Below are 26,846 nucleotides of genomic sequence, written 5' to 3'. Positions count from 1 at the left end.
TTTTCTTCCTTTTCCTTACTTCCTCATCTCAACTCAGGATCTGGGCAGTAATTTCGGGGCACACCAAGAAGGGCTGTGCCCTGAGCCGCAAGTGGGGTCTCTGGGGGATGCACCAAGGCCTGACCTGATGGATGGAGGAGGATGGCTGCAAGCCCAAGCAGACACATGTTGGGGCATGAAGAACAAACAGGGGCCCCAGGATCACTAATCATCTTCCTCCCTTCTCATCAAAACCGCAAATCTCTAGCATTGCCCCAGAAAGGCTCAGTACCACAGAGCACGTGTTCAGCAGGTAGGGCAAAGGGGGAGAGCATGCCGCAGCCAAGCACCGCCCACATTTCTCAATGCTGGGACAAAAATCTGAGGGGTATTTGAGGTACCTTGGAGTACTCAATTTTTAAAAAGCAGTGTTTTTCTTTGGAAAATAAACAAAATATCTAATTTTCTCCAGAAAATTGACTTTGCAAAACACAAAATGGTTTTTGAATCGGTTAATAGATTTGGGGTTGGGTTTGCTTTAGTTGTAAGGTCTAACACCTCCTTCCAATTTGCAGTTCAAAATTCTTTTGGGGAACTTTAAAAATAAAACTTTTAAGGAAAGGAAATTTCAAAATGAAAATTGGCTCTGTAGCTCTCAAAGCCAGGGATTTCATTTAAAAAAAAAATAAAGTCCAATCCTGTCTGCTGCTTTTTTTTTTTTATTTTAATTAAGTCAATCAACAACAGAAAGGCCTCCAAATGAAAACCACACAGGCACCAAACATCTCTGAGCCTCCAGATGTGCATTCCTCCACCTTCCCCTGGCAAGCTTGCAGCAGGCATCGCGGTGTGCTGGCTGCCCCAACTGCTCGGGGCACACGCCTTGCTCAGACATGGGAGCAAGAGACACAGGGATGGGACACATCCTGCTCCTCTGCACCCAAAGACAAGAGCTGGACCCAGGCCATACCTGGAAATGCACACAGGAGCATAGAGCCCTGGTGCTGAGCTCCCGGGGCACGTCCGATGGTCTCTTTGCTTTGCACTATAGAGACATACGGTTTTAGCAGCACACGCCTCCCTGAAGCGGGCAGCAGGACAGGAGGAGCCACCATCCCAGCGGTGTCCCTCACTGCCAGCTCGCTCCGCAGTGGCACACGCTGGGTTTGGCCGCGGCATGGCCCTGTGCCCAGAACCAGCCCCCACGCCCAGAAACTAACAGCTCTTTGGCCAGCTCCAAGGAGCGTTTTCCAGGACACATTTGTAATCCTGCTGAAAGCCGCAGTCCTAATGGATGGTTGGAAATACTCCACGGCTCTCTGGCTGTCACTTCACCCAGGTGTCACAGGCAGGTCTAAGACACTCAGTGTAAGTTTTGCACTCTCCCAACCATCACAAGGCTCAAGAGTAGGTTCAGAGGTTTGTGGCTCATGTTTTACATCCTGCCCACAGCTCTTTCAGGGATGCATGACCCAAGCCAGCACAACCATGAGCCCAGCGCAGAGCTCTCTGCCCATTACCCACTACAGCTTCATGTTTGCACAATGCCACCATCCCCCATCACACATTTTCATGCAAGATACTGCACCCTCCCTCATGCTCCCAGCCTTTTCATTTCCCAGTACCCCTTAAAATCAAGGAAGTTTTTTTTGCTGTATTTAAAATCCTACACAAGCAACAGGGAAACCACCAGCAAGGCTCTTGGGCAAACTCTGGCACAATGTGCCATCGCAAGCATCAGCTGAACAAACTAATGAAGCAGACGGGGAGCAAACCCATGGTGAACACCTGCCTGTCACACTGAGCAGAGGTCCTTGCAAAAACAGCGCTATGACGCTTTGCTCAAACATTGATGAGCCAAACTCATCAGTCAGTGGCTCGGGAGCAGCACCTCTGAGAGGAGCTGGCTCAGGGAATGGGCTGTCGCACAGCGAGAGCAAGGATAAATGTGTGCAGGCTGGAGGGTGGACAGTGTCAATAGGATTAGTTTGTTCTATTATTTATCATGCCATATGCCCCAGCACTCGATCCACAAATCTGAGCCATCAGCTGTGAACACCTGTCAAGGAGTTGAGTAATTTTCCAGTTTCTGGGTAGAATAACTGGAGACAATAAGGCTGATTTAATCAGTAAGTACTTAGCTCCAGAAATGGAGGGGCTTAAAAGAAAATCTCACCACATTTTTTAAATTAAAGCCTTTCTTCATTAGTTAACCTGGAAAAAAAGTAGATGTATCACAGTACAGTAGCAAGGCAGGTATTAGCCAAATACATGGTGGAAAGGAGACAAACAATACTCCATGTCCTCCTGAGTGTCCACAGGAGACAAATTCCCCATTTAGAAAGCCCAATAAAAATGTAATTCTTTTATAACAACTACATCCACTGTATATTGTTTCTCTGAGAGAAAAAAAAAAGCAAGCAACTTTGAAGTTCTCCAATGCCATAAAGAACATATTTTTTTCCCAAAGTATATCAAAAGTAGCAAAAAATATATAAAAAAATTAATGACTGCTAACAGCTGAAACAGATGGTCTGCTGTGAATCCCCACAGCCTCATGCAACTGTGAGTCAAGCCATTTTTCAAAATGGTGAAGAAAAAAAAAAAAAAATAAACAATTTCCAAGACTACCAGGCTTCCAAAAATCCATTTGGACTTTCCAGATGAGAGCCAACAGCAAAGGAGGGTTTGGCTGGTTTAGAGCCACAGCAGGCTCAAACCCAGAGTGCCCCTCGCCCTCGCACCACGTACATGTAGACGGTTGGGATACGTTTACGTTCAGCACAGTCCTGCAAGATGTTTCCCTGGGAAGAGGTTTTATTCTAGGTTTTTAACTAAGGATCTTGATCTTTTACATTCCCAACACATGCACCCGCTGCTGGTCCCCAGCACTGTCCCCACCACCCACCCCTGGGAGCTGGCAGCTCCCTCCCGCCCCACCGACTGCCCTTGTGAGCAGCCCCCGAGCCATCTCGCCTCTTGCAAGGAACAGTTTGAGATGAAAAAGGCACTTGCCAGGAGGGAAACTCTGGTTGCCTGCTTCTCTGCTGCAGTTCCTCCTTCTCCCCAGGAGACTCGTCCCCTTGGCCACCTTCATGCTTGGGCTGCCCCTCTCCATGCTCTTCGATTAGCCCCATCAGGCAAATGAGATGGCAGGTTCTGGGAGGTGTGCGAGCTCATCATGGGGACATCAAAACCGGGAGTGTGACTCTGTAAGGAGTGGACAGAAACTTAATTTCATGCATAGTACCAGTTTATCATTTATTTAAACTCAATCTTTCAATAATTCATGCCAGCCTTTCACTGTGTAGCAGGACAACAATGGCAGGAGCGCAGCGACGCAGGCAGTGAATAACCACATCTGGAACAGATGTTCAGTTCTAAATAAAAGCTGGTTTTGCAGAGAATGTTAAATGCCATGGGAATAGTGTGCTCTGGGACACAGCCCTGCTTCTTCCAGGGGGCAACAGCGATTTGCTCATATGTTTTGCAATGCAGAGTTGGCATAAATCAAATTAAACACCCAGGGCTGGCTGCAGCTGCAACCCAGTAGTCACAAGAGAGCCGACCTGCAGTGTCTGCAGGCATCTCCTCAGAAGCGCTGGGCAGATGCTGGCGCAGTGTCTCCAAGCATGAACGTGCGATACCACGAGTCCTCTCAACAGCGAGCTGTGCTCCGTGTCCACTCCCATCAGTGCCAGCCTGGAGCACGTTAGCACAAGGTCCCTGCACACAGTCAAGAGCGTGACTACCTCTCCCTCTGATGGAGATGTTGCTGCTGTTCCCAGGAATGAGCTGGGCACAGCCAGTACTCCCATGTCACGGGGATGCGGGTGCAAGCACCCCTGCACAAGAGGAGGAGCCAGGGCCACCCATGCCCTTGCCAAGAGCCATGCAGGTATCTCTGCAAGGCACCCACCCACCACAGGTACACCGAACCTCCAAGCCCCCAGGTGGGATGCCCCCTTTCTGCGAAAAACTCTTCTTTAGTCATGACCCACACTACCTCTCACTAACACCTGCACTGTGTCACTTCGCTCCTGTCCATCACCACATGCCACCTGCTGCAGCATCGCCATTCAAAAACTGCCTGCAAAACTCATTCGCTGCCACCATGGACACACCTCTCTGCACTCCCCCTTCTCTTCTGCACCCAAGACAAGCCAGTGTATCCGCTGCCAGGACCCCTCATGGCTTGTACCTTGTTGACCCACCATCCCCAATTCCTTTTGGGAAATCAGACTATGCCTTCAACACCCTGCCATGTCAGCCACTCTCAAGCTCTCATTATACTTGCAACAAGCACCTCATTCCTTCTCCTCTGCTGGCCCTCGTGCCCGAGCAAGTGCCCCCAGGTGATCCACATATGCACCTTGTTATCCTTCCTGAAACCACCTCCGTAACAGCCGTGAGCCTGCTGGTACCCTGAGATGTACCCTCCCCGTGCCAGCTGCCCTCACCTCTCTCTTCTCCCCTGCCCATCTGTCACTAGCCGTCTGGCCTCACTCTCCTTCTACATGGTTTTTAGGCACTTTGAAGCAAGAACTTATTTGCCATTTCATCTGCAATTGCACAGCACAAACTGTGCTTGAGGCCTGACCCAGGACCAGACCTCCAAAGTAGAGCATTAGTATTACTACTGCCACCGTTATTACCAACACTTCGAGGCTCTGCTTTGGCTCTTGATACAGTCCTTAAATTTTTTTGACTACCTCGCCTATCTCTGTGCTTTGCAACACCTCCTCTGATAGCTGGACTCCAGTCTTTGTCTGAATAATATACATCTACAGATTAATTTTCCTGCTAGCTACCCTGCTAGCCAACCACTTAATGCCAGTAAGACATTGTCCTCTTTTTTTTCCCTAGAAAATGGCTGATCCTTCAGATTGGTTGGATAATAAAGGAAGTAATGACATTAGAAGTCCATTAATCAGTAGTGAGCAGTAAGTAACAGAGTGTAAGACTGTCGACTGGTCCTGAAGGACAAGCTAAGGGGAACTGTGGGGAAATGGTGAAACCACCCAAAATGTGGATCCCTGGTCTTCACATTTCTTTTTTTACTACCTTGAAGTGGCCAACAACTAATTCTTTATGTGTGGGACCCAGACTTGTGCCAGGTAGTGTGCTGTCCAGGTTAGACCCTGGTATTCAGGAGATCCCCATTACATTCATGGTCCCTCTGAATTTCACACTTAGCAGGGACTCACTTTCTGCAATTTTTTCCACTCCCAGGGTACAGGGTGTGAAAAAAGAGGGAGGAATCCAGGAGGGCTCTACAATCTCTACCATCGCATTAATAGCAGTGGTGGTAGAACACAGCTCACACCTCCAGCAGCACTTTCCCCCCATGAGCTTGTTCTGGCCAGAGCTACGTTTCCCCAGAGGCATCCCCAGGGGAAAGGGCACATTGTGCCACAACAGGCACCTGCAGTTGTCATGCCAGCACGTAACAAGCGGTACTAAAGCAGACCTCAGAAATAAATGTCTGAACAAAGTCACCCCTCCAAGAGAGCAGCCAGCAGGGTCACAGTCAAGAGCACAAGCATCTCTATTAGTGCAGAGGCTGATTTATTAGTCTCACTGTGTATCTACACCCACAGAAAATGTGGTACCCTCGGAGCCCAGTGTATTCAATCTACATTTATAAACGTCTCTCCCAAGGGATGGCTCAGCTGTGTTACACACAGCCGATGACAGCTTCCCTCCATCTTTATGCAAGGTACCAAGAGGCAAAGGACAGGGATCCTATGAAGAGCGCCATCCTGGTTAAACACCATCCTGAGCTGCTGAGGACCTTTCCCACATGGAGCCATAAGTGCTCCCTTGGAACACAGGAGGATTAGGAAGAAGACAAACTTTAAAAAAAAAACAAAAAGAAAAAAAAGGTCAGAAAGAAGACAGAAGTGAAACCCTTTTTAATCCCCCGCCTGGGGCACCTCCTCTGTATTCACCTTCAGCCCAGCTCCTGCTTCCTCAATGAAGCTGCGAACACATCCCTGCCTTGCTGGCAGCTGTCGCTGAAACGGTTAAATGGGAAAGCGTTTGCAACCCAGCCCCCTTGGCTGGCCAAGCACTGCAGCTCCTGGCCCTAAGTTTACTTTCCTCTTTTGCTTCTCGCTCTCTCGTGCCAAGCGTAAGGATCTGGCCCGCTCCACAGCCCGCTTTGCCAGCATGAGCACAGTGACTCATTCAACAGCTCTTCATCACAACACATTCTTTCAATGGGACTTCATTTTGGACAGCACTTGTCTTCAAAATCTGATGCCAGAGAAAGGCAAGAAATGCATAAACATGGGTGCAAAGTGAAGAAGCGGGCAACAGCGGGGTTGGGTCAAAATCGTTGGGGCGATATTGATTTTCTTGTTACCCCCACCAGCAGATAACTGATTTTGCTAACAAGAGGAGAAACCCCACTCAAAGGAAAAAGAAAGGTCTTCACATCACTTCTTCCATCAGGCTGACACCTCTTCATCTTGGGGAATTTAACATCTGTTACATAATTCAGAGAACATGTGGTTATTTTCCAGGCTTATTAATAGCTCAAACCCTAAGACCTAAAATGAGAATCAGCAGCTGCTCCAGACTTCACCTCTCAGAGAAGTAGGTGAGAGCAGGTACAATGGCTGGCTGGGGGTCAGGGCTTTCAGTCACTCCAGTGTTCCTCATTACAAGCTGTAAAAAGGACACAGCTTGGGCTGATGCTGAGACATCTGGATTTCCAGATTTTCCTCAATACTTTTTTCCTTTCACATCTCATTTTTGTTTCCAGTGGAGGCAGGAGAGGGAAGAGGATCGCAGAGATGAGAGTGGGCTGGAAAAGCACAGACAGGAGGGGAGGGAGATAGTGCATTATCACCCCCTTCATACACAAAGCAATTTCATTCATAGGGTGCTCAGTAACATCCAAGATGACTAACATGGCTTACAGACACTTTGATGTAAGGATTTTTTTCTTAACACATATGTGGCCCTCTAAGTTGGAGAACAGGCTGAAGAAATGCACTTGGCACCTGGAGGAGGGAGAAGGTTGGTTGTAGCTTGGGCTACTCTGTTCCTGGTCGGGATGGAAGTACAGCACCACGGGCGTACCTCTCCACTCTAAAAAGCTGCCTTAAATGCTCTCTGGAAATATTTTCAGGTAGGATTCAGGCTGGGTCATAGCCTTGGTAATGGTGAGTTTGTGGCTGAGACAAACGTGTGCCCACAACTGTTCCCAAAATGCACAACCTGCAGCTCATAAGTCATATCAGGCAACAGTAAAAACTGCCACCTCCAGCCCATCAAAGCATCAATGACTATATAGGGTCATAGAAATGGTCTTCTCATTCTCTTGATCTTGTCAAACAAAACCTGAAGTTCAGCTTGAGCCAATCCCAAATTCATGTGTGGCTTTAAGACAATGAAGAAAAACCAAGCCTGGCAAAAGATGGTGACTAATGCAGAACACTTCCTTTTCTGACACTTAATAAAAACCAAGAATATGTGACAAGAAGAGCTAAGTTCACCAGACACCACTGGGTGCTGCAGGGAGGAGGTGGCTGTGATGCTCTATTCAGACACCGGAGTGAGAGGCAGGTGACCCGAGCCTGACAGCTCAGTCAGCCGCATTCAGAACAGCCAGGTGCATGGGCTTAACTTCAGGCTGTCAGAAATCAGGAGCTGGTTTGGCTCCAGTTACAAAAAATGCTCAGATAGTCACTAGGACAGAGAGCAGTGCTCATACATCTCATCCTACCGGGTGAAAAAAAAAAAAAAGACAGTAGATTATTATTTCTTCATATCCAGTGAATATCCGATTACTTACAACAGCGCAAAGCAGCAAGAGGAAAACATAAAGGGAATCCACCCAAAGACATGATACAGTCTTGGAGGAAACTCCACTAGGAGGCAAAAGCCCTTTGCTCAAGACCTTCCAGACTGAGCAGAGGGATGCCTTCAGCCAATACATCCCACCTTCTGACTCACTGCTGGATCAAAGACTGGCATGCTTCCCTGACCCTAGAGACTGCAAATCACAGTCTTCATTGGTAGAAGAACCACAAGACATCTACTGTGCCCCAGGAGATCTGGGGAGAGGAGGTCATACACAGGACCCACACACAGCCTGAAGCTGGGCTGGGTTTGGGGCCAATTCAGGCACCTCCAGCAGACCTTGCTGGCTTGTTTGCTCCCAGCCCAGAGACATGGGTGTCACTCAGCTCTCCATCCCACCCTCTGGAGAACTTACTACACAAACTAAAATGATCTGCTGGGGGTGGTGGTGGAATCTGAATTCAACAAATTAAAAAACTTCAGTTGATCCACAACTCTGCTTTCAGACCAAAAGCAAAAGGTACCGTTTTGGCAGAGGAAAAAGAGCTGTTAGCTTCATCATAATATGACTGAGATTTTCTTTCTTCCTCCCTGTAGCTGCCTTTTTCATCCCCACTCAGCTCAAAGTTCACTCACTTTTACTTTCATAGGCAGCACTTCATATTTTTCCCATCCACCAAGCCATGCTTATCTGGCCACATGGATCTGCAACAATCATTTCTTATTCCTTCCTCTGTACCTGGGCTGATCCTGTAAGCTTTTCTGGGAGAACTCTGTCAAAAATATTATTTCTCTATAAATCCAGACATCATGGGATCTTCCATTCCAGGTTTTCCTCTTTTGCCTTCATATACTATTCTCCAAACCTACAGGGCAGCATTTCTGAGGTCAGCTGGATGCAACTCAGTTGATTAGAATAAATATGGACCCACAGAATATTATGAAAGAAGTGTGCTGAGGAGTACTCAAAAGCTCTTGGAAGTTTAGAAAGCTTCTAATTATGACTGTTTTCCAACAAGAACTTTGCACATTGTTCACTGCCTTTAGAAAAAGCTGCTGGTACCATCAGAAAAATTATAAACCAAGGATTTGGAGTAAACGACCTGCTGTTCCTATTGTGCATTTGCCATGTAGTAAAAGAAAAACAGGAAGGAGTCTTGCCAAGGTATGGGGAGGGAAAAAAACAACAACAAAAACGAAAGGGATTTTGTTGGCAGAACTTGCAAATTATTACTGCTCCCTTTCACCCAACTTCCTTAACATAATTGCCGTGTGCTGCAGCTAATTCACCAGAGATGCTTCTGCTGTGAAGGTGGAACTGCCAGTTTGTCACCTTAGAAGAGCAAGAGGCTCCCATCCTCAGAGACCCAATGGGCAGTGTGGGCAGCAACAAATGAACCAAAGAGAAAGAGGGCTTAGGTCAAAATCTGGCAGGTCTGGATCTAAGCTAAGCTCCAGCAGGTGTTTATAAGGGTGGCTAGACAGAAAGGCCAATGAAATAAGTGTAGAACAGCAAATAGTTATTTTGAACTCAGAGCTGCAGGCTTTTTCAACCAAAGGTTGCACACATTGAGACCTCAACATACAAGAGATGTCCAGGCTTAATCAGACAGTGCTCAGGAGTTATCTGAGCACACAGGTGTGCATCTATCCAGCTAAGGAGGCCACTTCCATCACATTTTCACATCCAACTCCTGACCTCCACAGCATTAGCTCCCAGTTACGCAGGCTACGAAGCCAAACTGGACCCCAACCCACACCACCACTGTTTTGGCTGGTACCTACTCAGCAGGAGAGATTCAGGGATGAAATGTCTGGTCAAGAGCAGGCTTGTCAGGGGGTGGTAGAGATAGATCTGCTCCACGGTGGGAAAAACAGAACTAGGAGCTAAGGGTGACCCTAGTGCAGGTAGTACCCTCACCAACAGAGGTCCTACAGGACGTGAACTTGATGAGCAGAGCTGAGTGCTGGTAACAGGGTGCAGCAACAGTCCCAGGTACAGTAAGAAATTAGGCCCAAGTTCCACCCAAGAAGCTTAATCAGGAACAGATAGGGCTAAAAACAAAGCTACATACAGGTCCATCCAGGAGGTAGAGCGGGATAAAAAGCTACCTACAACATCTTGAGATCATTCCAGAAGGCAAAGACTAGCTGGACACAGACGCACCTACAACACAAACCAGGACTAAAGGCCCAGGGCTGAGCTTAAATGGGCTCCTGGACCATGGGCATCAGGGGTGTGGGTGGGACCCAGGTGAGGATGTTTAGGGCAATTAGTGCCCTCAGGGCTCTGACAGCCTTAAGGTTTGAGCCCAGCATTCAGAAACATGGTGGGACTGAGGTTCAGCTATTGAATACCAAAAACCTTGTCACCTGTTCTAGCACCTTAAATAGTGCTCCTCTGAAAGTTGCTCCATGCTACGCTGAGTGTGAGTTGTGCCTGTTACGGTGCAAAGCAATGGGTGTTCCTGTTGAAATCAGTTGTAAAGTGGAGAGAGCTGTCCTGGTCTGCTAGGTCTGTGCATACAGCTTTGCCCTGGCTCAAGAAAGTGAACATGAGGATTTATAAAAACACTCGTGCACTTGCTTAACCTCAGCATGTGCTCATGTGCCATTAATTTAAGTTACTTCATTGGAAGTTACATGTTTTTCTAAAAAACAGCTTTTCTAGTAGCTTTTGAGTTCTGCAAAGCAATTTTTTCTATTCTTATTTTGTTTTTCAGCACTTTGAGGCATTATTTATTAAAAGGTGCCTTGCTTCCCCAGCTTATATATGTTAAATAAATACTCCAGAAAGCATAGGATGTATATTATAGTCAAATGTGCTTTCAAACATTCTTAGCTTTTTGGTAAACAAAATGTGTTCTGTTTTTAAACTCTGAAGTTTTACCTTATACAATATCATTGTACAAAAGTTTTCATTTGATTATACATCTTATTCACTGTGCTCTTGTGTGTCCTCCCCCTCTCTCCTGTTCTACTTATTTACTTTGAAATAGAAGTCAGTCATCTCTCACGCAGCACTGCAATTTTTATCAAAATTTTTCTGCAAGATGTTAGCGAAGTATATTTAAGGCTGACCCTGACAGCCATACTCATTTCCCTTCAAACATTTCAATTATGACTTAATTTAGGGCCCCTTGACTAGTCCTGCCGCCTCTAATATGACCATTGTCACATCGATGCAGCGGTGTCTTCAAAATGAAAGGGTTTTTTAATTGTCCATGGAACCATTGATGTTGATACTATGACTTCATTCAGTATGGTGGATTCTACCTCTAAACAATTGTATTGCTTTCTGGAAATGCGGCTTATCAGGCAGGGAAATAACAGGGCTCGCCTTGGGTCAAAACGGTATATAGCGGTGATGCAAAGAGCTGGAACATCACCCATGGCCACATCTTCTGCCAGGCAGTGGCTGAAGAGGCTCTGTAAGCAATCTCCAGCCAGCATTGCTGCATTTGGAGAAGTGGAAACCAGCTCCGCTTGCTGCTGCTTTATCAGTTCTATCCAAAGCAGGCAGGAGTGCAGAGCACAGTTCAGAGCAGTTGCCTTCAATATTTTTGCTGCTGCTGGAAGTCAAACCATGGGGATACCCATTTGGGTGGTGATATCAATACAGCTGTCACTCCCGTTTTGTTGGAAAGAGGCTGACTGGTGAGGTTCTGTGATGCCAGGACACATGCTGGGTAGACTATATCCAGCGTACCTCACTTCAGGCATGACCTCTAAAATAATTTTTGGACATAATAACTGCTGGAGCTAAAATCATTGACTCTAGAAGCAGAAAAACAACTCTCAGTTTGGCTCTGAGATGTCCAGGACCTATTCAAGATGTAAGCATTGCTCATCTGACCTTTTATATATAAATATACATATATACACACACTATACTATATAATGATGTGTCTCTCTGTCTATATCAAGTATATTCAAAATTTAAAAAATTAAATTAAAAAAATAGAGGCTGCTTGAAAAGAAATAAAAAAGGAGAAGTTAAAAGAGTAAAATAACTGTCTTAAAACTCTCTATTGCAAGCCTGAAATCATCATACACTGCCAAACCAGCCAGAGTTAAAAGGAAAAAAGTTTGTGCAGCTACACAGAGGAGTGGAAGGGTTAAAAGGCATCTCTCAAAATGCACAAGTCCCGTTCTAAGGAGGAAATAGATCCCTGAACATGACAAATTGCATGGAGAAGAACAGTATGGCAGGCCCATAAGGGTTTTGAACAACAACGTGCAAGAGACATTGGAGGTAACAATAAAACCTCTTCAGAAACATTAAGGGAAGGAAGTCTGCCAGGGAGGTGGGGTGGCTGATAGATGATCAGTGAATAAAAAGCATACTCAGGAGAGACAGGTCATAGCAGAAAGGTTAAGTGAATTGTTTGCACTGTTTTTCATTATGAAGGAGATGGGAAAAGAAGGCAGGAAACAAAGATCAACAATCTGTTTTCATAATGGAAGTAACTTCCTACTGCAATCCCAGAGAGACCTGCAAAATAGATCTATTCATTTATTAAGAATTGTCTGGGGACTAGAGGTGTGTGAGGAGTGAAAGGACAACATTTATTAATGACACAAAACTAATCAGGATAATCAAAACCTGAACTGGTTGCAACAGTTGCAAAAGAAAAATCTGACAAAATCCAACAGCTGAAGAATAAAGAGCTGAATTTCAGTGCCAATCAGTGCATGGTAATGCACATGAGAAAAGTAGCCTGTGGTCTCCCCACCAAATGGTGAGCTCTGAACTAGCCATTACCGTTCAGGAAGGAGTTACTGGGAGGAATATGGATGCTTCTTCAAGAACATCTGCTCCAAGTTCAGCACAGCCATGGGTAAATGTAATGTGAGAGATTTCTGGCAAAGAAAGAGAGAATGAAATCGAAATGATGCTGTTGTCTGAATCCATTGTACACCTCATGATGAATAAATTTCTGCTCAGTGCATTCAGAAAAGGAGATAACAGAACGCGGAGGGGTGAGGGGAAGGAAGTGAGCTTGGCCAGAGACAGAGAGCAGCTTCTGCACAAAAATAGACGAACGCATTAGGGCTGTTCAGTCTGGCCAGGAGGTGGCTGAAAGGGATGTAGGAAACTCCTATGAAAGCAGAGTTTTATCATATCCTCATCATCACGGAGAAAGTGAATAGAAAAGAAATACTTGCTGTTTCTCACAGCACCAGACCTAAGTGGTATCCAATGAAAATACCGAGAGAGGACTTTTAAAAAAATACTTCCAGAGGAAGTACTTTTGAAAATAGTGCACAATTATGCTGTTGGATTTTTCCTGGAGGACACCACGGTGCTCAAAAGCAGAAAAAGGTTCAAGGAGGAATAAAATAATGCATTGAAACAGGGCAGACACAGCTTTCAGCTCAGGAAGTTTCCATGAGTGACTGAGAGAAGTTAAGAAGTAAGAGAAGGTATGTGCTGCACCTGCCCTCCTCAGGGATATCAGGTGAGGCGGGAGTTTGTCCTCACTATTTATAGAGGCTATGTCAAGTCATGGAGTTCCCATACCATTGCCCTGTGTCTATGTGGGGTTTTTTATGCTGACAGAGAAGAAAGATATTTTCTCCTGTAGCTGCTGGACAGTGAGAGATGGAAGACATTCTCCGTCAGACTGCAGCAATTCTATGTGGATCACATTTTTGACATGAAATGTTCAGTTAATGGTCAAGAAAAAGACTGGTGAATCATCAAATATGACCCTATGCTCTGCACAGAGCAGGTTCTTTTCATAATTCACATTATTAAACTCAGCTAATCTGTTCTTTAAAATCCTCTACAGTGACTCTCGCTTAGGCACTTCATCACAAAAAAATATCTTTCTTTCAGACTTTGATGGGCTTGTCTTAAAGAAACTGCACCACGAGCGTGGATATTCTGCCTTGTCACATATATTGATAGCATTGTTCTTACTAATTCATATTCCCAATACAACCAGGTGCCCCTGGCAAGCCCCAGAAATAGCAGAGGGCCTCAAGGACCTGGCAAATGCCCTTCCCACCAGCTGTCCTCACCAAACCCTGCCTGCTCCCACATTCCTCCCATCTGCTCTGACCTGCTGCAGCCACAGCTATTGCACAGCTGCAGTAGTGGCTGCAGGAGATGACAGGGAGGGGGGGAGGGAAGCCACTGTGGCAGACTCCCAGAAGAAGTCCTGGTATCCTACTGTTAGACCAACAACCTGCTGTGCTGTGCAAACACCGATGCAAAGGATGCTTGCTGTGGTCCACCCCTGCTTGGGGACATATCTCAGGATCAGGGAAATACCAGCACGTGCCCAGAGTTTTATACTTCCTTCACAGCTTCCTCCTACATGCCCTGCCATCATTTTTCTAGACGAACACTGATTTCTTCCGTTTTTTTCTCTATCACATGTGAGACCACATGAATGGGATACCTGTGGGGGATAGTCTGTATGACAAAGAGCCATAGACAATGTTGTGTTTCTTTACCAAAAGCCCACTGCAAAGCTCTGTTCTCTGAAATGTGGGTTGATTTCAATTCAAAACCAAGTATTTCTGGAGAAGCCCAGAGCAACCTCCCCAGCCTTTCCCTCTCCTTCCATTCCTGTACCTTCTGACAGCAATGCCTATGTTGACTACATTATCTGCTTCCCTCGCCTAAAAAGCCAAACCATCAATCAAAAGAAATCAGATGTGGCTTCTGGAGATCCAAGTGTTCTTCATGTCAGCCAGGCTAAGCCAGAGGTGTACCAGCACTGATGAAGATGACCATGGGTCCTATGCCAATGTGACAGCAGAATGAAGCACATGGAGATGAAGGTCTGCAGCCCCATATCTGCTCCCAGGGTCCCAGGCACTCCTGTGCCATCTTGTTCATGGATATGCATGGACACAGTAGCTCCTCTTGTGCCATCCTACATGGGACATTCTTCTCTGGACACTCACCATATGATTGCCAAGGCTTTTCCACACCAGTGGTTTTGACAATTTGCAGCTGACCCTGAACCCCCTCAAGCAGTTCAGGAGGTTCATCTCTGACCCAGAACAACGTCTGCTGGGGTTTTGATAGATGACATGGTGCAAAAGTAAGGACAGCGTTACCAAAGGGGTCAGCAGGACTGTTCAAGATATCTTGATGCCTCTGGCTGCTCTCAGCCTGTCTGGAGCTGTAATTGTTTTCTCAAACATTAAATGAGACTTGAGGTGGAGCCCCTATCATCTTTTGTGCCACAAACAGTATAAGCCCATATCACTTCATCGTAAAACCTCTCATTGAAGTCACAGAGTTCAGCTAGGTTGTAAAGAGCAGTGACAATATTTTCCACAGATCTGTCTTCTTCTTTTCCCCCAGAGAAAGCCTCTATTTCTCATAAATTACATTTCAAGAGGGAATAAAATATTTATCAAACTTCCTGAAGACAGCACTGTATGATTTCGTTTCTTCAATCAGCAGGTCACAGGACAATATCGCACTTTCAGTCGATGGTCCAATCTGATGGAGAAAAGAATCCATCTTCTCTCGGCTTGTTTTTCATGGGTGAGGATTATCACAAATGCCTGAATACTCTTTCCCACTCTGTACGGTCATTGGAAACTCGAAGAGCAAAAGGCCATGGGACTGGATGCCATTGGGTGGGAGCAGCACATCTCCTGGCTGTGTCTTAGAATTGTAGAATCATAGAGGTTGGAAAAGACCTTTAAAACCACCAAGTCCAAATGTTAACCCATCACTGCCAAGCCCACAACTAAACCACACCACTATGTGCTACATCTACGCATTTTTTAAACACTTCCAAGGGATGGTGACTCCACCACCTCCCTGGACAGCCTGTTCCAGTGCTTGAACCACCCTTGCAGTGAAGAATTTTTTCCTAATACCCAACCTAAACCTCCCCTGGCACAACTTGAGGCTGTTTCCTCTTGTCCTATTGTTTCTTATCTGGGAGAAGAGACCAACCCCACCTCACTGCACCCTCCTCTCAGGTAGTTGTAGAGAGCGAGAAGGTCCCCCCTGAGCCCCCTCCTCTCCAGGCTGAACACCCCCAGCTCCCTCATGACACTTGTGCCCCAGCCCCTTCCCCAGCCCCTGCCCGGCTCTGGACACGCTGCAGCATCTCTGTGTCTGTCTGGGGGTGAGGGGCCCAAATTGGGATTCATGGTGCGGCCTTCCCAGTGCCGAGTACAGGGGGACGATCGCTGCCCTGGTCCTGCTGGCCACAGTTTCAGATACAAGCCAGGATGCCCCAGCTGCTGCACCATGACCTGGGATGCTGTGCTGAGGGTGCAGCATGTGTCACCCAGCTGCACAGGGTCCTGCCCCATCAGGTTTTTCTCTAGATTTTTCTCTGAGGCCAGTATCATTTAGGATTAATCCTACTGATGTTATTAGCATTACAATAGACCTTGGATCTGCAGCTTTTGTTCAGGAATAGGGTTTTTGCATGCAAGTTCATTGAAAGGAACTTATAAAAATAACATAGCTTTGCATGGACCACATGTGTAGTGCCAAGGGGCACCACCACCCTAACAGAAGCTTCTTGGCACCATCACAACTCACACGTCATGGCACGTTAACATGTACAACACTCACATGTTATAACACATCATCCCCATCACTAGCCCATTGACCACAGCAGAATTTCTGCCCTGCCCAGGAGCCACCAGCTGAATCCACTCCTCCCTGTGCCCACACACTCCTGCTTCCCTCTCCTGGGCATGGCCACAGACCTGGAGTCATTCTGCGGAGTCAGCGGTGTTGCACATCATTGCTCACAGTGATGTCCATGGGGCAGACAGGTTAAGTCTGGTCCATAACAGTGCCTGTCCTGTAGCACAGCAGCTTTCTCATTCTTAAACCCTGGGACACCTTTACTCTTCTCAAGTCAGTCCTCTCACAGCTTTGTAGGCTGTTTCTCCACAGTGTATTTAAGAGGGAGCAAAAAGAAAAATACATTTTAAATTGATTCCCATTTCATTTACAGGTCTGTGTATGCCAGAGCATTCCTGCCTCTAAGAGAAACCTTTGCAAAATCACCTGGGGGCATCCTGCCACCTTCCAGTAAAGCATCTGCAGCTCCTAAGGGCTTATTAATCCACTCTGAAACAGCGCCTCAGGCTCCCAAAGCACTTGGGCAGTTCACAGAAGTAATTCAGTTCTTGAGCAGACCAGGTCACAGTGCAAAAGTATTTAAAGGGTGAAACTTCTATCAAACTGGGCCACATCTGTACAAAACTTTCTTGAAAACCTGCTTTCAAGCATCCCCAGGGCTTCTGATACAATTTGGTTTAACTTTATTTAAAGATCAGCCTCTAGCAGACAATTGATTTTTGGCAGTCTCTGGGTGGTCATGGAAAACAAGGTTTACATTGTCTGTGCAGCCTTTTACCTCCTTCCATTAAAATGCAGGTTTTAAATAATACACTGGAAGTAGCTCCTGTTCAAAGAGGAGAAACATATCCTGAAGGAAGGAAAAAAGATAAAAAATCAAAGAAGAAAATACCACAGCAGATGGTGGATTAGCCTGTTCTGAAAGGCTACCTGAGTCCAGATGATCAGCAAAGATGATCAGATGATCAGTGTGATCCACATCTGGATCATGCTGAGTCCCCTGGATGTGACTGCTCTCATCTTCTAGACTGATGTACCACGCTAATGTTTATATCTCAAACCTTTTGCTTAATAAGTGTGCAATTTCATTCATACGATACATTTTTATGGTTTAAGACCTCTGTAGAATTTTATGACTGTTTTTAATTTATCATACTAATTCAAACTGTAATACTCTGCCAGAGATGTAGAATGGGGCTGACATACATCCCTTGTTCTGAATAGAATAATATATTAGACTCTAGCAGCTGGAAAGAGTAAATTTAGGTTTTATCTCAGTCAGATCCATTCTGGTCCCTTCCTGCTCCAGATACCCTGCTATTTTTCTTTTGTTTAAAGGTGGCTGGCAAAGAAAAAGCAAAAATGAGAGCTATGCCTTTTGTGTTTGTGCTCTTTCCAGTGTACGGAGTAAAGGAAGCAGGAAAGGTTGTTATGTACAACAAAAGAAGAATAATTTTTCTGCTTGTTCCTCAGAAATTCAGGTCTTGTTTGTAGTAGGAAAATCTCGGATGGTTGGAGACTGACGGGCAGGGCAGGACAGAGCAGATTTCCTTCTGGGACTTTTATGAAGCTCTGATCTTTGTGTCTACTTTGGACAGGTCTCTCACGGTGTTATTGAGTAGCCTGGGGAAGGAGAGGGCTCTGGGACTAGAGAAAACTTGTTGCACAGGTAATTTCTGGAGGATGTTGGTGACTGTCTGCCAGACTTGCTGGGGGCCTGCTGCTTGACCCCTTCCACCCATGACAACCTAAGCGGCCATCTCAGCTCTCCAGCACATCTGCTCGATGGGAAGAGACAAACTAGATACTACTGATCATTCATAAGTGAAGTAAAGAAAGAAAAAGCAAAAAAAAAAAAAGGAAAAAAAGCAGCCTTTTCATCACCACAGCTCAGCAAATAGGACTCCAAACTCAATTTTCTCAATTTAGAAAAGAAAATGTTATGCAGGTCACCTTTAATTTGGGTGATGTCAGGTGAGAGATTCTCTGCCTGTCTCTGCCTGCCAATCCCTCTAATTCCTTTTGTCATCATGGTTCAAGAGCGTTATCGAAACACAAAATGCTGAGCTTAATTACAGAGGACAAAGCACTGAATTACACTAACTGCTGATCTTGAAAATGGCTCCCCCCACCCCCACCCCTTCTAACCCCAATATTTATAGAATTAGAACGGAAAAGCCAAACCTGGCCACCCAGCCCTCCCCTGCCGCAGGGCGCTGTCCCTCAAAGCTCAGGTATCCACCAGGAGATCAATCCAGGCTCAGGCACCAGAGGTGGCTCAGGGTGGAAGTCACAGTTGCCATTTAAACTCTGTTCTCCAGGTGGGTCTGGCTCCTGGATGCTGCCCGTCTCTTTTTGGAGGGGTCCCACCCTGGCAAGGTGCAGCATGGTCCCCAGGCTGCACGCTTGGTAGCTCTGGAGATGCAAAGGGCTGGGCCTGGGAAATATCAATCCGTGCCAGGATGCGTTCCCTGATAGTCAGCAAAACTTTTCAGTCCTTCATTTCATTCTATTATTTCTGCTGATGGCACTATAAATAATTACTCCGTACGCTTGCGAGGCTTGAGTCACTTTGCTGAACTAAGATGTAACATTTTGTTCATCTTTCCTCACCCCGCCTGTATTTGTCGGTGGTTTTCAAATCCTACTCTGAGTTTTCCAGCTCTGCAGGGTGAAGGAAAAAGGTTCCAGGGGCTTCACCCAAGAAGAGCTTGCCTGCAGCCCCGCTTGGACCACAGGAACAGGTTTTTTTACTTTCAGGCACTTTCAGGTTTCCTTGCCAAGTCATTTGCTTTCCTGCTGCAAGCTGGAAACAAGGGACCTATTATCCCATGTCCTGGGCACAAGGGGCAGGATCCTTCCTGATGCCACCAAAAGTCACAAATGGTTAAATTGCTACCAAAGAGATGGGAGCCACCGATGAAAGCAATCCCGACGAGGACAACCAAGAAACACAACACCCCTGGGTACACAACCTTTTTTTTCCGCCCACAGTCCTGCACTCCTATGAGTTAACCGCGGAGCCTGCGCTGCGGATTTCACTCTGCCCTGGCATCTTCGCTTTCTCTTCCAGGTGCTGTGCCTCCTCCTCCTCTCTAAGTTTCATTCCTTCGACTGCTCAAGTTGAAACATCTTGCTGCCCACAAACCACCTGATACCTCCAGGTGCTCTTGCTCAGCTGCTCGTACACTGACATACAGCTCCACTTCCCTTGCTCACTTGCAAGTTCCCCGTCCCATCACTCTCTCACTTACAGCAAATGCTGTCGGTGAGAAAAAAGCCCATTTTTCCAACCCAGTCGAGCAGCCCCGCAGTCCCGTGTGCTTTGGGCCACACTGAGGTTACAGTATTCCCTGCACAAGCCCGCTGCCCTGTGAAATGACAGCAACAGCAGAGGTTTTGCGGGTGGATTAACAGAAGGGATTTTTTTTTTTTCTGCGCTGATGTCTCAACATGCCGTACATAAACAGCTTGTCTCCTGATTTACAGAGAGCGGTGGCCACCATCTAGCCCTTCTCGAGGAGATTAGTGGCAGCTTTTTCAACCCTATTTCAAGCCTCGAGGAGGTCTGCTATTTGTCAAAAGTGTTATTAATCTCATATAGGCACCAGGATAAATGTTTTCCTGGCAGAGCCTCTGTTCCCCTCCGGGGATCCATGCAGGACAGAGGCTCCTCGGCACCCACACTCACCTGGGACTGGCCACAAAGAGAAAAATGAGCTCTTATTAAGGTCAGGGCATCCTAATGATGCACCAACCCAAGACAGTGACGAAGGAACGGCAACACATATTTTAAAGAAATAGCCGTGTTGTGTGGAAGTACAAATGAAGAGATCACTCAGTTAGGAGCAGAGGGGGAGAGAAAAATCGATCGGTGAATGGGATAGTTAGCAGTTAAATGTTCTCCATGCGCAATGTTCCTGCTGAAGGGCAATTTATAAGCCCAGCTAAAACTGCTGTGGGTTATACTGCTGAAGAGACGAGACTCCAGTGTGAATACAACACCGTCTTCCTAATAGCCCTGGGATTTGGTCCGTGAGGCTCTTAAGAAATGCTCTGCATTGAGAGTGCAATGCGCATGAAAGAATATGGCAAAACTCTCTTAACCTGGTGCACTTACAAGGGGGAGGCAGAGGGGAGAGGAGCCACGAGCGCAGCCAGCGGGGGCAATCGGCAGCGAGAGCGCGACAGGGACCAACTTCTCCGGTGATTTATGAAACAGGCATCCCAACTTATCTTCTGCTGAATGGCAGCTCTTTCATTTAAGGAGTGAGGAAAAAAAAACCCAACACAAAACAACTCTAGGTCATGCACTTAGTTATTTAAAAGGGAGGGAGAGGGGAGGGAAGAGAGCAGCGGTGGCAGGGCGGGGAGCCCCTCGCCCCCAGGTGTGCTGTGGGAGGATGCCTTCTGCCAACATCCCCACAAGCCAGAAGCAAGGCATTACACTTTCTCTACGGCAAATGAAAAGACATGAAATAAAAGGGGGATGCTTCCAGCTGACAGCGAGGAGAGGGGGAGAAGCCATGCAAGCAGCCCCGTCCCTCTGCGCGTACCTACTGCCACTGGTCCCAGGTGAGCGACTCCCCCCATCCATGCTACGGTGCCGGCAAGCCCTGAGATGTCCTGAAGAAGCGAGAGTGACTGCCGTGACTTGGGAAGACAGAATATGGTACAAGCTTTAATTAAAAGAGTCTGAAGGCTCTCTCCTGCTCGCTCGTCCTTTTTTTGCAGTACCAGATAGGATTTAAAGGGCTAGAAACCCAATTTGGCATTGCTGCTCCCCCAGGAGTGATGCTCTCCCACCCTGACCTGCCAGATCCAGCAGCATCTTGCCATCCATCAGGGGCATCCTGGAAGCCGAGCAAGTCCGTAGTAAGCAGCAACAGTAGTTACTCAGTGGCAGTAGCAACAAACTGTAAATCAATGCTCTGGAGAGCAGGCACGGTGGGCGGTGAGCAGGGATGCTATCGGCAGCAGGGTGGGCGAGGGGAGTCCAAGTGAATGCAGGGAGGAAAGTTTGTGCTCTACCAGTGCTCTGGTGAGTCGGGGGGAGGGACGTATCCCCTCTTTCCTGGTGCTGCCACTGCTCTGCAACAGTGCCCAAAGGCATTGCCCTCCCATCACCAGCCCAAGCTCTGGGGGGAGGGGGGCTGTGGGGAAGGGTTGCGTCACCCCAGCTCAGCTCTGCAAGACAGAGTCTTCGGCCTTCTCCTTCCTGTGGCCAGAAGCAGGGAAGCACTTCCATTTGGATTTGGTGGCCGCTCGCTTGTGCCAAGGCAGCAGGGAGATGACCTGGCACTGGTGGATGTGCAGGCAGCACTGATGCCTCCTTTGGTTTCAGGTTCCTCCAGCCATTTTCCAGATCTCCATCAAAAAGTCCATCTGCAACAGCACAGCCTCTCAGAGCATCCTGGTCTGCTCAGCATGGCGGGGATGGCCAAAACGTGCTGTCAAGCCTTGGCAGGCAGCTTTCCCCTTTCTTCCCCAGCAAAGAGGTGCTGAAGATTGAGTGCAGGGTTTTCACTGAGCACTACTTGGTCCATATTTTGAATTAAAATGAGGAAAAACAAGGGGAACAACCAGGATAGAAGGTCTTATCTCCTCCCCCTTTTCCCTGATTTGGCCCCACAATGCAACCCACCCTGGCCAAGGCCAGCTTCAGAGCATCCCAGCCGTGAGCTCCAGCGCTGGCCGTGTCCAATCAATCCCTTCCTTGCACTTAGGGCTGACCCGCATGTTCTGGCTTTCTCTTGTCTTATTAATTACATGAGGCGGTGGATGCCAAAATGAAAAGCTGGTTTTAATTCCATGCTGCAGCCCAGTTCCAAGCTGCTGAGATAATTAGCAGGTTTTTAATGAATGAGAAGACTACCAACATGGAGGAAGGAAGGATGAGGAGGGAGGGGAAGTGCAATTTCGGCCTGGTTAGGGAAACCGCATTTAAGTCGGAGACTCCCTTCTTCAAGCCAGCGCTGTGAACTGCCTTCAGCGCCCAGTGAGATGCTTCTGGCCATGGGGCTGCCGGACGGCTCTGCAGAGCGGTGTGCTGAGGCGTCTGCTTGGCTGGGGGCCACGCCAGGGAGCGAAACGTCTCCATCTCATCGCCATAGCCTGTTGACATCCATCTGGCTCCGGGGAGCAGAGAGGAAGCAGTTTTGGAGCCTGCTTTTTGGCAAATCTTAGGCAACCGTGGCTGCGAGTCATATGGACCTAGGGCTATCAGGTTTGTTGGAGCATCACCACTGCTCTGCAAGGGTTTCTGCTGGCGGCTGGAGTGTTCCACCCCAAGGTACATCTATTCAAATTGCTTATAATCTGTGTGAACACCTCTGCGTCTTCCTTCAAAATCAAACCGATAACAAGCAAAGATTCAATTTCCCAGGCTAATGCTGAGGTTAGCCATCAGCTGCAAATTGCTAGGTAAGACATTCCTGGGCAGAGGCTGGTGGGAAAGTGCTTTCCTAAATAATGAGGTATACCGGGCAGAGGTGAAATGCCAGCAAAAACAGCGTGTCCCCAGAGACTCCAGCCTCTGGCCTGAGCTGTTGCTTTCTTGTGTGTATCTCGGAGACATGTGGTTGTTTTTCCTTTAATTATTAATACTTGCATTGACGTATTCAAATGTGCATGGGCTTCTAAAGGATGCTCCGATGTAAAAAATGAAGAATAAATTTCCTTCTCTCCCTTAAAACGTGTCTCAATCCCATGACCAATTTTATTGCCGTTCTGCTCTAATTTTAACTATAACGAGAAACATTAAGGCTTTCAATTAAAAGATCCCTTCCTTGAGATACTAGATACTGGAAAGTAGCCTGAAGTCTAGACCATGTGCAATATTTTTCATCAGGATGGTGTGTACTCCATCTGATTTCCAGATCAAACGCCTTGGCAGTCGGACATGGACTTGCATGCTGGCTGGCTTGGCCAGGCTGGAGCGGTAGCGGTGAGCCGTTCAGCTTTTGGAAGATCCTCAGCCTTGTTTGTATTTTCAACCACAGACCCGTGTTTCTGAAACAATCCTTGGATTTACTCGATCCATTTTGGTCAGCCTGGAAGTCTGTGGTGAGGGGCAAATAAACCTCAGCATAATGTCACCTCAGATTCTTGGATTTTTTGGCTTTTAGCTGTGAAATATTCATCTCACCCCTTTTCTTTATGATGGGCTGAGCCATGGCCATGACACTGAAAGTCTGCCTTCCGCAATGAGCTCAAACCCCCTCATTCACCGTCATTTCAGTGTTGGGTTCATTGGATGTCATTAAGCATGAAGTTAGGTTCATTGAAGGTTTTCTTATGATTTTTCTTCAGCAACCTAAATCTTGCACTTGACCTCACTTGCTCTCTGCAGGGCAACAAGTCTCCTGGCATGCTTGCAATTAGGGAGATATTTAATCTTAGGTAGAAATCAGTATTTGCAGGTATTTGCATTACCAAGGTGCCGGCAGCGCTAGACCCAGCTGAGCTTGCAAGGTTGCAGCATTCCTCGGTCGCATCGTGGCAGCTGACAGCTCACTTTATTTCTGGTGGGTTGCTGCTTTCTTAATGGAAGCGGTGTCACTTTGATTTTATTGCCAACGAGGATGTTAGAGGATAGCTTCTCGTGATGCTGGGGAATACAGTGAGTTTCTGAGGATGAGATGGAAAGGTAGAGCTGGGTATTGTATCAACATGTAAAAAGCACCAAGGCAAGGGTGCTTCAGGCGAGAGGAGCTGCTAGATGGGCTCAGACCCTCGGTCCTTTACCTTGCCCAGAGCACCCAGACCCTGCAGCAAGCAGAGACGCTGCTTGCCCTTGCATGAGGCATCCCTTACACACACCATCTCAGCCATCCTTCCCTAGATCCTTGGGTCTGACTGCAGTTAGGCAGGGTGGAAGGGCGCAGAGGCAGGGACATTATGTGCAATCCAAGCAGTGGGGTGGCAGAAACCCCACCAGCCAGATACAGAGCTGTGCAGGATCTTGTCCAAAAACCACGTCATGTTGCTGCTAAATTCCTTCTCTGACCCAAAAGGTGAGGCTGCCCGGAAAGCCAGGGATGGCTGAGCATGCAGGCGAGCTGACTCTTCCACTCTCAAGCTGAACAGTGTTAACTTCGATCATTACTGCATGGTTTTGACGCATCGGGATGCGTCTTGTCTCTCTATATTACATTTTCAGGAGGGCAAACCATCTTCTCGCCTGCAATAGCTTACAAAGCTGGAAGACCCCATTGCTGCTTCTCTCATTCAGTGTTTCCCACAACACAGGCTAGAGAGTTGATATAACGTATTGCTGCAGGACAGCCGTGCTGGCTAGAGACTCTAAATCTGATTTAATTAATTCATAATCCAAGGAGGAGTCTATATGATAACCCTTTTTCTGCTGACATGGAAGGAGGATTCAGTGTATCTGCTCTGGGCAGACAACTGACTCTCAAAGTGCAATATTGTGTTAGGCCAAGAAAATAGCCATATTCATTTGCAATTAATCACTCAAATTACAGCCTTTTAATAAAGATAAGAAGCAAAGAGAATAAAACATGTTGGAAACCTATAGGCAGAGTTTTAGTTTCCTGAATTCAAATGCAAAGCTTTGAAAACCTTGTTTGCTTTCACCAAGTGTCACGAGGGATTATTTAGAACTTCAAAAGGACTTTGGAAACAAACAAAAAAGCTAGTTAAACATGGAGGAGCTGATGCTTAATCCACTTGTGCGTATTTGCCCCAGTCTCTCCTTTTGCTGACTTTTTGAATCCCTCGTGGACGTTGAAGTCCAAGCTCAGCCCATGGAGAAAGTTGTCATCCATCTCTTAGAATAAAGGGTTACTTAACTAATTTAATCACAAATTATTCTTTTTACCCAGATTTCCAAAAGAAACTAGATTAATGCCACTGTATTCAGTGGATCATGCCCAGCCAAGGAAAGGCTTCAGCCTGACCCTGGCCCTGACAGATGCCAGGCTGTCCTCCAAGGAGAGAGCCCTTCAAAAGGGGCAAATCTGGCAAAAAACATCACCTGGGCTTGCAAGACAGAAACCAGCAGCACACTAAGCCTCAGTAGGTCCAGTGCAAGGGGATAGGATGAAAGGAGAACCCCCCAGTATCTTGGCTCCAGCAAATGGCTGTTCAAAAGTAGGAATGAAAAATGGGATTTTTTTTTTGTTTCCACAGTTAGTGGGTGATATTTTGTGTGAGACACACTGGCAGCAAGGGCTTAGCAGAACCGCATGTGGGCAAATGATGGGAATCCCTACCTCCACTGGCAAACAGTTTGGAAGGAAAATGTGAATGAGACATAAATCATCCTGCTTCAGGACATAAATCAGCCTTTAACTAACAGTGGAAACAGAAGAAATCTTATTGTTGGGCTGGTTTAAGTTTTCAAAACATAAAAGAAAAATTAGGAAACTGTTTGCTGACAGTTTAAATAACTGCTTCTCTTTTTATGGCTGTTCCTAGCTTTAGTCTAAGGAAAAGCCGAAGTCACAGAGCCAGTGCATCCACTCATTTGTCTGTCTTCACTAAAAATAATTTTGCATATATTGGTGTAGTCAAACTCAATGTCATACTGAAGCAGAGATCTCAATGATCTGATCTTCCAGCAGGTTCATGACAACTGGCTGGATAAGAGAGAAAGCCCCAAATAATGTTTGTAAGAGGAAGAGGCAAATTCAGCTCTGTCACATACTTAGAAGACAGCACGCCTACTGTCCAGTCCATCAGCAAACGCGTAGCTCCAAACCAGTGGCAGTACATTGTGCCACCTGCCCTGCCAAACTGGTGGGAGATAAGGGAAGGAACTGGGAGCACTGGGTAAAGAGTTTAACATCGTAAGTCTATAGGGAAGCAGGTCCTGTTGGTACTGCTGTTCACAGGGTCATTTGACTGCTTATTTCACCTTCGACTGAGTTAGAGACACAGTTGGAAAATTTCAAGTTGCCTTCAATCAGGAAAACATTCAAATAAAAAAAATTTGAATATATATTTTCATCATATATGTATCAAATAAAATAAAAGCCACCAAGGCTTGGTCCATGCAATCTGTTCTGCTCCTGAGCTTGACCTCTCTGCACAACACCTGCAGGACTGGATGGATTTGCAGGGCTCGTCTATCATGGCATTCCCACCTGCCCACTTGTGCCATGATCACCATCCCCTTATCACTCAAAGCTTTGCCAACAGGAGAGGAAAGCCAAAGAGAACCTCTGCAAAGAGCTCACAGTGCCTTATCCCCAGTGCATGTTTCGTACTGTTGTGGTCATTTTGTTCTCTTTTGCTCTTTCAGGAGGACACAGAGCACCCTGCATCCACATGTATGATGGAGCAAGCCAAGACACTGGTTTTGTTACAACACCCAAACAGCCACCTCCCCGTTGGTGTGGTTTTACCATGTGCTGTTTTGCCAGCTCTCCATCCAACGTGACCAAACCCAGCTTTTGAGCAGTTCAGCCCAGCTTCAGGAATCCTGTCCTGGGGCCACCAGTCCTGC

At 46.8% G+C, this 26,846-nt stretch overlaps 1 protein-coding gene across 2 annotated transcripts in view; it reads right to left on the bottom strand.

The window, feature by feature from the left end:
- Positions 1-3,180, bottom strand: part of CALN1 (calneuron 1) — a 137,965-nt gene extending 134,785 nt beyond the window's left edge. For both annotated transcript variants that reach the window (XR_008746153.1, XM_055797822.1), the window contains exon 1: positions 2,991-3,180. Coding sequence is in view for 1 of the 2 variants with exons in the window: in XM_055797822.1 (XP_055653797.1) it covers positions 2,991-3,116 (126 nt within the window). In the remaining variant the exon portion in view is untranslated. The remainder of the gene's footprint in view (positions 1-2,990) is intronic.
- Between the last annotated feature and the right edge of the window lie 23,666 nt (positions 3,181-26,846).

The sequence above is a fragment of the Falco peregrinus genome, chromosome 2, assembly GCF_023634155.1.
Source record: "Falco peregrinus isolate bFalPer1 chromosome 2, bFalPer1.pri, whole genome shotgun sequence".
Classification (NCBI taxonomy): Eukaryota; Metazoa; Chordata; class Aves; order Falconiformes; family Falconidae; genus Falco; species Falco peregrinus.
The sequence above is the reverse complement of the archived record's forward strand: the minus strand, read 5'-3'. Positions and strand labels throughout refer to the sequence as shown.